Below are 11,687 nucleotides of genomic sequence, written 5' to 3'. Positions count from 1 at the left end.
TCCCCCACACGCCGACACGTGCGCGTGTCCTTCCCCTAAATGTGTGCTCACCCCCCCCACACACGCGTGTCCCCCCCGGGGCGTGCACGCACTCTTGCATGAGTGCTGGTGGACGCGTGTGTCGTCGTGTCCCCCCCCCCCAGCACATTCCCACGTGCACACGCACCCACGCCTGCGCCCCCGGGCACTCACTGATCTTCTCCTTGTACTTGGGGTCTCCAGCGCTCTGGTTGTAGGAGAAGCAGACGGTCACTGTGATACTGGGGGGGGGGGTGGGTGGGAAAGGGACCGTGAGCGGAGCCGCCGGCACCGCAGTGCCGCGAGCAGGATCGGCTGCACCGGGGGAGCTCACCAGGAGTCGGGCGTGCACCGGGCGGGGTCCACCTTGCTGGGGGTCACCGTGAAGATCTTGTTCAAGATGTTGATCACGGGCCGAGCTCTGGGCAAAGATGGGGGTCGGCTGAGCCCCCTGCAGCCGCACAGCCCCTCCTTGCCTGGCGCCAGCTCCCGGAGCCGGGCACATCTCTTGGTGCCCACCTCGCTGCCCCGGGGCGCTGGCAGAGGCAGGATCCGTCCCTGGGAGGTGGCAGGGAGGGCAGAGGGCTGCAGGACGCCTGCCGTCCCCACTACCTTACCTGAGCAGGACGACCTTCTCCGCCAAGCTGCCCACCAGGAGGTCGGGGTAGGAGTTCCCGTCCACGTCCAGCCCCCCACTCAGCGAGTACCCGAAGGTCTGCACGGTGACAGGGCCCAGATCCGACCCGCTGATCACCTGGATTTGAGGTGGTGGTGGGGGGTCATCCATTGCTCACCAGCCCCATGGATCCGGGGATCTACCCGCTACATCCCACCCCGGAGCACGGGATGCTCGGAGAGGATCCGGAGCCCCGCTGCCGCGGTGAGGGGCTCCCCGCGGGGCCGTTACCTGCCGGGGTTTGTCCAGCAGCCCTTCTGCGCTGCTGTGGTAGATGTAGACCTTGCCGGGCCCCTCAAAAAGGAGCCCCCACAGCGATATCTGTGGGGAGAAGAGCAGGGTCAGCCCCACGGGGACAGGGTGGGGGCTGCTCCGCAGTACCTCCACACCTCTTCAATCCCCCCTGCACCCAACTCTCACCCAGCCCCTCTCCTCCTTGAACGCACCCCCCCCCCTGCCCCAAGATGCCCCCCATCCCCTTCTCTTCACCCCAAACCACTCCAGGGATCCACCACACCCCCTTCCAGTGGGGTCCCCTCTTACCTGAAGACACCCCCACCCAAAGGCAGCCCTGCTGCACCACCCACCGTGGCTCCCCCCGCAAGGGTCTCCAGCCCCTCACCCTGGAAGCCGTCCTGGTTGACGTCCCCGATGCTGGCCACGGCGAAGCCGAAGGCGGAGTAGCTGGGGCCGGTGAGGACCAGGCTGGGGTGGGGCTGGAAGCCCCCCACCTCGTTCATGTAGACGTAGACCGCGCCCCCCACCTCCTGCTTCCGCTGGAAGTAGTAGGGGGCTCCCACCACCAGGTCTTGCCACCTGTGGGGCCGAGGGGCCGGTCAGAGCTGGGGGCTGCGACACAACCCACCCCCCCCCCGACACACCAGAAGCGGTGGGGACCCCTCCCCCCCCCCAAATATCAGCGAGACCCCCACCCCTGGAGCTGTGCCCCCCATGCTATGACCCACAGAGACCACCTTGAGCTGCGGGATGCCCCAGGAGAGACCCCACCCCCGGGAGCTGGGGGGGGGGCCTGTCCCCCCTGCCCTCACCCGTCGTTGTTGAGGTCTGCCAGGGCCACGGCGCTGCCGAAATAGGAGCCGACCTGGTGGCCGGGGAGGAGGAGGCTCTTCTGCAGGGTCTGCTGGGGGCTGCGGCTCAGCAGGTACACGGCGCCCATGTGCTTGTACCGGGGAGCGCCCGTCACCACCGTCACCGTGCCCTGCTGCAGCACCGCGCTGCCCACCTCCGCCGTGTACCCTGCCGCCAAACCCTGCCGGTGAGATGGGGGCCAGCACGGGAACCCCCCCGACATCCCCAGACCCCATGTGTTCCCCCCCCCCCCCTCCCATGACCCCCCTCCAGCCCCCTGAACGCTACGGTGTCACCGCTGTGCCCCTGCTCACACCATCCCTGGGGGGGGTCTCCAAGCCCCTCTAAACCCCACACCGCTTTAACATCCACCCCCGAGGTTCCCCCTAAATCCGCATCCCCCCCCAAACCTCCTCCTCCCCCCAAATCCCCCCAAGGAACTGGGGGGAAGCCCCCTGCCCTGCTGCCCCCCCCCCCCCCCCCCACCTATATAGGTATTGCCGTTCCTCTTGTTGGGGTAGGAGAAGTCGTGCAGGTCCCACATCTCCCGCTGCAGCATGTAGTCGGTACCTGCAATGGCGGGGGGGGGGGGGGGGGTTTAACCCCGTAGCGGGGGGCAGCCCCTCGCCCCCAGGCTCGGCACCCGCTCCCCTTGCACGCCCGCAGTGCGTGTGAGCACACAGGCAGCCGTGCGCGTGCAGGCGCGCACAGACACGCTCACCCACGTCGCAGGGGGTTTGCGTGGGTGGGTAGATAAGCACACGCAGGGGTGCACACGCACGATACGTGTAGGGCACGCTCAGGCACATCCTCAGGCACAAGTGTGCAAACACGTGCACGCGTGCTCCAGTGCGTGCGTGTGCACTCACCATGCACACACGTGGGCACGTAAGGGCACACAAGCAGCCGCACACACGTGTGCTCCAATGTGCGTGCACACACAGCTGCCCGTGCCCGTGGGCAATGCACGCACAAGAGGATACCCCATGGGGGTACGGGCACCGGGCGTCCCCGGGGAAGGGGGGCTGCCCACCCCCGCCCCTCCCCAGGCACACCCACCTTGCCAGTTATAGGCGCCGGGTGCCCCGAAATAGATGATGTTGGCGGTGAAGCCGGCGCTGGTGCCCATCTGGCACATGCCGGTCTCGTCGGTGTCCGTGTTGGAGTTGCACATCTCGTTGTGGTAGGTCTGCCACTCGTCGCTGATGTTGAGGCGTAGATCGTTGCCCCGCACGTAGCACTTGCCCACCATGCGCCGCTGGTCCTCGCTGCCCGACCACAGCACCTTGGTGTAACGGTGAGCGCAGGCCTGCCGGGACAGCCCGGCACCCCCCCCTCAGCACCTGCGGCATCCCCCAAAAATGAGGGGCTACGGCCCCCTCCTTCCCAAAGTCACCACCCCCTGCCCCACGTGCTGCCTCTGCCCTGATCCCAGCGTCGGGCCCCGCATACGGACGCTGCCCTGCCGTTAACGCAGCCCGTACGTCACAGCGTTATCCTGGCTATGATGGTCCACAGGGCATGATACTGTCCTGCCACCTGAGAGCTCCCGAGAGCATCCGAGATGCTCCCGAGATGCTCCTGAGAGCATCTGAGATGTTCCCGAGAGCTTCAGCCCATCCACACCCGTACACGCTACCAGGAGAGGGGTCCAAGCACCCTGTCACTCCACAGCTCCCTGCCCCCGGGGACAGGGGAGAGAGGGAGGTGACAGGGGAGCCACCGCGCTGGGGACACGTGCAAGGCCCACGTGAAAGCACCAGCAGCTCCCTGGTGCCCCTGTGCAGTCGTGCAAGGCGGCAGCTCAGCGCTGGCACACATGCGTGCGAAGAATCGGGGTGCACGTGCACTCACCAGCACCCTCCCCGCCGGCTGCCGCTGGCTGGCCACCGTCACCCCCAGCCACATGTCATCGATGATGGCCTTGTCTGGCTCACCTGGGCGAGGAAGAGACAGCGTGAGAGCAGGGACTCCCCCACCCCCAGAACACCTGCATGCCGGGGGGGGGGGGGGGGCGTTTTGGGGTGCCCTGGGGCGCTCACGTACTCTTCAACTCAATGTCGAGCCGCTGGCAGTCACTCGTGGAGTTGGTGAGGGGACAGGCGTAGACGGCGCCCGTCCGTGTGCCGTTCGCCGGCTCCACATCTCGGGGGGCCCCCACAAGCAGCCTGGGGGAAGAGGGGAGGGGGGGGGGCAGGTGGGCAATGGGGGGCGGGGGGGCAGCGTGTCCACCTGCCCCAATGCCCTCCGCCTTATTTTGGGGTTGCAAAGCCAGGCAGGCTGCCCCGGGGAGAAGGTGGTGGGGTGTGATGGTGGCCAGGAGGCGCTCGGAGGGGACGGGAGCTGCTTCCCCAGAGCACGTCACACCTTGACACCCCCAAATAACGGGGGGCGGTGGACCCCCAGTCCCATCTCCAGAGCAGGAAGGGGGGGGTTCCCCTCGGAGGGCTCGCACGGGGCTGGCAGCAACCAGCCTCTCACCCCCAGCACGTGGGTGGACAAGCATGCTGAAAGGTCTCACAGGACAGCAAAGGGACAGACACCCCCCCCCCCCCCCGCCTCTGAGTGGGGGACAGACTGACGGACACGCTCCTTGCCCCCTCCTTACAGGACCCGATCCTAGCCCGGGCTCACGGCTGAGCCTCCCCCCCCCCCCCCATCCCGGTGCATGGGGGGGTGCAGGAGCAGGGGGTTGGGCTGCAAACCTCGCGCACCGTGCTCGGCCGTGCCGGCAGGGAAAGCAAAGCGGGCAGCTGCTCGGCACGACCCGGCCGCCGCCAGCACCGGGGCCCCTGCGCTTGTGTAAACAGCCACAGCCCTTCCCAGCCAACCTTTGAGCCGACGGTGGGGCCGCGGCCTCCGCGGCACAGCTGTGGCGTGTCCGGCAGACAGGCTCGCTGCCTCCCGTGTGCCAGGGAATGCCGCGAGAATCGGGCGTCCCGGCGAAGGGGGAGACCCCCCCCCAGGAGCGGGGAGAGTGAGCTGGCACCAGTTCCGGGAGGGGCACAAGTGCATCCCTCTTCCCAGGAGGGGTCTGGGTTTGCCACCCCTCCTCCGGGCAGCACCGGGGGTCCCAGGGGGGAGGCAGCACCCTTCCGGGGGTGACTCAGGCCCCTGGAGGGGCAGAGACGTCCTGGCTGAGTCATGGCGGTGCCATGCAGGGGGGAGGACATCGGCATGCCTGGAGGGGTGCCCGGGCTGGAGATGCAACACCCGCAGCCCAGCTCCACGTGTGCTCATCCCCCAGGGGCTTTAAGGTGATGCTGAAGGGACCCCTGCGCCCACCTGAACACCCCCCCCCCCACCCCCCAAGAGAAGAGGCTGGGGATCCCAGGTAGCAGCAGGGCACAGGATCCGCAGCCCTGCCATGGGGCTGGGGGACCGGTAGAAGGACCCGGTGTGCCCGGGGGGCTCCGGAAAGGCCAGCCTTTCCGCCGGGAAGTCCTTCGGGATCGCAAGGACAATGGCGTGGAGGAGGCACGGCTGCACCGTGCCAGCAGAGGAAGCGCGTCCCCCCTCGCAGGCAGGACAGAGGCAGGCTGCCGGGGTGGGACAAGGCACCCAGGTAGCTGCCGCAGCCCCCAGACCTTATCACAGGGCACAGGGGTAATGAGCTGGCCGGTCCTCGGCGCGGCCAGCCCGGCCACCGGCGAGGACAGGGGCAAGTCTGGCTGTCCCCATCCCACTGCCACCGGGAAGGGAGTGCCGGGGAGGCTGCGCTGGGCAGGGCTGAGCAATGCGAGGCCGGGAGTGCGGACGCGTCCGGGCAGCGCCAGGGCGGCTGACTCAAAGCCCAGGCGCAGGAGGAATGCGGGGCCCCAGGCAGCCCCCGTCCCGGCACGCCAGGGCCCCCCCCCCCCCCCCCCCCCCGGCTGGTGACGGGCACCGCCGGCGGCATCGCTCCGGCTGAGTCAGCCAGATGCTGCAGGTGGGGGGGACGGCATCACTCAGCCGCAGAAGAGCCCCCAAAGGGGTGCAATGGGGGGGGTCTGCTCCCCCCGGGAATGCTGGACTGGGGATGCCAGCAGCACCCGCATTCCCCCAGGAAAGCGGGACCCTCCAGGTGCAAAGGCGAGGTTGTTTCCTCCTGACTTTTTCCAGCCTGGCACAAGGGAATCTGCCCCCCTAATTCCCCCCCGCCACCTGAAGGACATGGGGGTGAGAAGGGTCACCATTGTCCCCACTTATCCGGCGGGGAAGTGACTCAGCGCAGCCGCTGTGACTCAGGGCTGGAGGGAGAAGCTGGGGGGGGGGGGGGGGTCCTGCCCCCCCCAACCCCAAGCCCCAGCAGGACCCACAGCCCTCGGGTGCTACCCCGCTATCAGCGTGGCTCCTGGGGGCAGGGACACACATATGGCCCCTTGCCGGGGGCTGCCACGGCCGGGACCTGCCCCCAGCCTCCCCGGGTGGTCCTGGCTCGGCCAGACCCCGACTCCAAGCAAAGCCGTTCCCAACCACCATCACTCCTCGTGGCTGTGCCCCGCAGGTCCCAGGGGGTGGGAGCCGACCCAAGCCAAGCGGCTCCGGCGTCTCGCTGCCTCCAGCCAAGACTTCCCAGCACGGCAGCCCACCCGCAGGCTCTGCTCCTGAGGCTGGGGGGGGGGGGTGTGTCACGGGATGTTAGGGGCTTCCGAGCCCCACCGGAGCAGGGGGGGTACACGCACAGGCATCCCCTACCTGTGCATACCCCAAGGTGCCATGCGGAGCCCAGCTACCTCAAGACCCAGGAAAACCAGGAGCGGGGATGCTGGGGCTCCCATCTCGGGGAGACCAGGACCAGTTTGTGGCAGTGGTCCCGCCCCGGGCAGGGGGATGAGGAGACGGGGCTCAGCCCAGGCCTTGTGCTCGGACAGCAGAGCGAAGGCAGGGATGGTCAAACAGCAGCAAGAGGGGTAGGCCGGGAAGGGAGGGAGTCAGGAATGCGAGAGGCCGTGCCCCGTCCTAATCCACCCTGGTAAACCGGGGCGGGGGGGAGGACGGGACGGAGGGGGGGACGGGGACAGCAGCGTGGGGGCTCCTGCTGGCACTGGCCGAGCCAGGAGGGGCAGCTGTGGGATGGTCTCAGCACCAGCACGCTGATCAGCCCCAAAACGCGGCCGCCCCTGGGGCGGGAGAGATCTGATGAGGATGGCAAAGGGGGATCCGACCTGGAGAGCAGGCTGGGCTCAGCAATAGGGGGGGCTGTGCTCCCCCCCCAAATGGCAGCACGCACACCCCAGCCCAACTGCTCCAGAGCCCCCTCCCGGGGCGGGTGCCAGGCGGGGAGCAGCCGGGCAGCGAGTGCAGCGCCTCATCCATCTCCCGACACGCTCAAGGAGTGACAAGCGCCAAGAGGCAGGAGGGGAAGAGCGAGCAGGAGGGTGGGGGCTCCGGCACAGCACCCCATCCCGCCTCATCCCCTGTCACAGGCAGCAATGGCGCAGTGGGGTGCAGGGACACCCCCCCCCCCCCCAGGTTTCACACCCCAAACCTTACCCCACGCTGGGGCTCGACCAAGCTCCAGGTTTGAGAGCTCAGCTCCACGATCGGGTTGCAGGGTACAGGCCCCAACACCCCCCCCCCCCCCCCAAAAACCCCCAAAGGTGGGCAACTGAGGGGTGACCCCAGCATAACCCACCCCTGCTCAAAAATTGCTGCTCCAGGCCAGCCCCAAACCACCCCCCACCCCCCTGACTCCCCCAGGCTCCTCTCCACTGCTGCTACATTTGCCATGGGGGCAGGGGGGACCCCCTGCAGTGATCGATCCCCCCCCCCCCTGGCCCCGGGAGCCCTGAGCAGGCAAATCTGCTGATGCCCACACTGGAAAGGAGGCGGGAGAGATGCCTCCTTGAAACAGCGAGGGATGGATGGACGGACGGATGGATGGATGACCCCATGGGCGCCGGCCCCGCCGCGGCGCATCCGTCCCCCCTCCGCCTGCCAAGGAGCCGCAGCCCCGCAGGACCCCGGCGGCTTTCGCCGGCCCCCGGCCAAGGCCGGGGGAAGCGCGGCCAGGCCAGCTCTGGCAATCAGCAGAAAACCAGGCGAGGGGGAGGGAAAGCTGGGAATTCACCCGGCCCCGCTCTCCCTCTCCGCACCGGCGAGCCGGGACCAGCAAGGACCCGGAGTGCCGGGGCAGCACCCCTGCTTCCCCACGCACAGGAGGGAAACTGAGGCACCCAGAAGTTCACAGATGTGGCTGCTGCCTCCTGCCTCCCCCCAGGCTGCACACACGGGGCCCCCAGCCTCCCCGGCACGGATGCACCAATGCCTCAGTTTCCCCCATGTCATTCAGGGACCCCCAAACCCGCATGGGTCAGGTTTCCCCAGCACCGCTGGGTCCTGCCAGCACGGTCACAAGCCGAACCACCTCCCTCGTCTGAGCCCACGGGAGCGGCCGGAGCCAGCGCGGGCAGCCGAAGGAGTTTCTTAATCTTGGGGAGGCAGATAACACCACCTCGCCTTCACCTGGCCCGGGGAGGAGTGAGCAAACAAACCTTTGCATGGGCACAGGTCCGGGACATGAAAAACACCGCGGGGGCAGGGGGGGGGGGACGGGACTCCAGCGTCATGCCGGCCGTGCCGTGCCAGTCTGGCCCCCCGCCAGCGCCCAGCCGGGAAACGGCTCTCCCCACCCCGCCAGGAGGTCGGGAATGCCAGCCGTGCTCCGGAGCATCCCTCTCGCCCCACCGCCACCCCCCACACCTCCGGCGGCCACAGCCGTGTCAGGGTAAGGCCAGGCATCGACCCCCCCAAAAAACAGCATGGGACACCTCCCCCCCCCCCCCCGCCGTTGGGGACGATAGTGGCAGGAAGCATCCCTTTCCTGTCCCCACCCTGCTGCGGCGGGGCTGCACCTGCGAGGGCCCGCCCGGCGAGCAAAGGGCAGGGGGAGGCTCCATCCGCCACGGGGGCTGAGGGAGGGGAGCGGGTTCACCCCCGCGGTGCTGCAGCACCGGCTCAGCACCACCACCCCCCCCCCCGCCCACCCCCCCCCGGCTGGCAGCTCGGCTACGGGGAAGAAGCGCAGGGCTGGCAGCCCTGAGATGTGGGGAGCCGGGGGGCATGCCTGTGCCGGTCCCACCTTGCCGCATCCGCCCGGAACGGCTCCGACACCGCAGGTTGGGGACAATAGACACCCCCCCACAGACGGAGCAAACCCTGCAGCTCTTCCAGCCCTCTGCCACACTCCTGCCTGCACTGTCCCCCCCAGCCCGGGCAGGAGCTGAGGGGCAGGCAGCTCCCCCAGGTTGCAGGAGGGCGGCTGGCCATCAGGACACCGACACCGGTATTTATCTCCCACCACTTCCATGAGAGGCAGTTGCCTCCCGGGACCTGCCCGTGGCGAGCGAGCCAGGCCCCGGTGAGGCAGGAGCTGCCTGCACTTGCCCCGGCCCCCCTTCCTGCCCGCGCCACGCAGGCAGAGCTGCCTGCGCAGCCCATCCAGGTCTGCTGCCCCCACGCAAGGCCCCGTGGGGAAGCAAGCAGGGACGTGCTTGGCATCCCATAGCCCCTCTGCGCTCACAAGGGTCCCCTGTCCTGTCCCCCCCGTCCCCCCCCAAATGGGGACGGGCAAGCGGAAGGCTCCCAGGGGAAGGGGGTGCAAATCCCCCCGGGGTTTAAGCACTCCAAAGCCTTTCCCCCCCGCAGACCGCAGAGCCTCTGCGCCTCGCCAGCATCACGCTCAGACACGCACAGGCCACGTGGCTCACGCGGGAGATTGCAAGCCCCTGCCGGGGCCACAGCCCCCCAAACCACCCCCCCCCCCCCCCCCCCCAAGACAACGCAACAGCCACTGCCAACATCTCAGGAAGATGGACGAGCCAGTCTGCCCCAGTGCCAGCCAGGACCCTGACTTCGATGCCCCCCCTGCCAGCTACTCTGATGCCACCGGAGCCGGAGAACCCGGTCATGGATGGGAGCCAGCGTGTCCCCGTGGGGAGGAGGGGTCCCCGGGGCACTGGGCCGGCTCCTTCACCCCGGCAGCTGCTCCGCGGGGGAACGGCCTTCACTCCTCCTGGACGGGAGCAACAACAAGACGTCCCACGGCGGGGTGAGCGGCCAAAATGCATCTCTGGAATGCGGAGCAGCAGATGCCTCCGTCCAGCAGCTGCCACCGGTCCCTCGGCTACGGGCACGGTGGAAAAGAGGGAGCCCTCCGGGTCTCCGAAGGCCCCCCTCCCTGCAGCCGGGAGTTCCACGGGAGGGTGAGCCAGCAAAAATCTGTGCCCCCAAGCGAGAAAAACCCAACCCAACCCCTGTGCCGGGGCCTTCTCCCCAGCACGCACATGCAACTCGCACATGCGACTCGCACCTCCGGCCAGGAGGGACGGAAGCCGGGGATGCTGCCCGCGGCGGGGTCCGGCTGAGCGGGGGGGACAGCAGGGGACATGGCGAGTGACAGCGGTGGGATCACACGGGGAATGCACCGGCTGAAAAGGGCTTTTGTTGGGGCTTCGCTCGGCGGCAGGAATTACAGTTCAACAGGTTCCCCAGGGCTCCCCCGGCAGAACCAGGGCTGCTGGATGGGGACGGAGCCTCGCCAGAGGCATAGGGGGGACGCGAGGGGCTTCGCAACCGCCCCGGTGAGGGTCAGCGCAGGGGGTGCCGAGCCAGGACCCTGCGGGCGGGGACGGCCGCCACCTCCCGGGGCGGCTGCCAGGCTCCGTTGCCCACCCGTGCTGCCACAGCTGGTCCCCGCTCTGCTGCCAGACCTGCCCCATGTCACCGGGGTCCTGTGCTGGGGGCCCCACAGCGGGTGCTCAGCACCCGGGGAATAAGGGTGGGGGGGAAACCCCAGGGTCAGGATGGGACCCCATCCAATAAAGGGGTGCAAAGCAAAGCCGCGAGCAGGGGATAAACACCCGAGGAGCTGTTTTAGAGCATATATTCCCCCTCCCCCCCTTACTCGGGGGTCCGCAGCCGCTTCCTCTCACAAGAAACCCCCCCAACACCCCCCCAGCACCTAGACCAGGGGACACCCCTCTCCCTGCACCCAAAGCCCCGCCAGCTCCTCTTCCCGGCGCACCCCTGCCCCCACGGCGGCCAGCGCAGCCTCGGGACCTTTGCCCTGCCCCAGGGACCCTCACCCCAGGGACCCTCACCTCCCCCCACGGGGAACCCCCCCCCCGCTCCCCCCACCCCACGCCTCGAGCCCTGGGACCCCGCTCCCACCCCAGGGACACCCCCACCCACCCCCCCCCCCGCACTCACAGGCACCGCTCCCGCCGCTCGGTCTGGCGGTGCAACGCCACCGAGAAGCCGAAGAAGCCCTTGGGGGTCGCGCCCTCCTTGAGCACCGGGAAGGTGCGGTCCAGGTTGAAGGCGGCGGCGCCGAGCAGCGCGGGGAGCAGCGGGAGCAGCCGGCCCAGCCCCGGCGGCAGCGGCAGCAGCAACAGCCGGCGGCGCCGCGCCATGTCCCCGCACCGGCTCCCGGAGCCGCCGGCCGCCGACCGCGCCCCACCGGGGCCGGTGCGCTGCGGGGCGGGGCGGGGCGGGGCCGGGCGGGGCGTCGCGCCCTTCCGGGCACTCCCCTTAAAGGGGACGCACATCCCACCCCACCCCCCGCCACCACCGGGCACCTGAGGGGAGGGAGGGGGGGGGGGGGCGGGGGCCGCCCCGCGCCTGCGCGCGCACGGGGGAGGCGTGGACATACCTGCGCGTGCACAGCAGGCGGCGGGAGCACGCGCGCTGGCACACGCCCCGCCCACGCCCACGGCGGGGCACCGCAGCCCCCTGCCCACGCACCGTGTCCCCCCCGTCCCCCCCCCCGCGCAACCGTGCCCGCGGGGCGGCTCCCCGCCAGCGGCCCCCCCCCCCCTTCGCCCACCCTCTCCCGGCCCCGGGCTGCGGGGGATGGGGGGGGGAGGGGCACCGCCCCCCCCCCCCCCCCAACCCCCCAGCTGGGTGGGGACTCACGTGCCCT

At 69.6% G+C, this 11,687-nt stretch overlaps 1 protein-coding gene across 1 annotated transcript; it reads right to left on the bottom strand.

Moving 5' to 3' along the window:
• Positions 1-35: 35 nt before the first annotated feature.
• ITGA3 (integrin subunit alpha 3) lies at positions 36-11,198 on the bottom strand. Its single transcript, XM_076356478.1, is given in 13 exon segments — positions 36-46; positions 193-260; positions 353-439; positions 636-772; positions 926-994; positions 996-1,015; positions 1,317-1,510; positions 1,744-1,951; positions 2,270-2,353; positions 2,843-3,092; positions 3,638-3,720; positions 3,830-3,951; positions 10,976-11,198. Coding segments are annotated over 13 exon segments (1,536 nt in total). The 5' UTR covers positions 11,179-11,198.
• Positions 11,199-11,687: the final 489 nt, after the last annotated feature.

Source organism: Aptenodytes patagonicus, chromosome 20, assembly GCF_965638725.1.
Source record: "Aptenodytes patagonicus chromosome 20, bAptPat1.pri.cur, whole genome shotgun sequence".
NCBI lineage: Eukaryota > Metazoa > Chordata > Aves > Sphenisciformes > Spheniscidae > Aptenodytes > Aptenodytes patagonicus.
The sequence above is the reverse complement of the archived record's forward strand: the minus strand, read 5'-3'. Positions and strand labels throughout refer to the sequence as shown.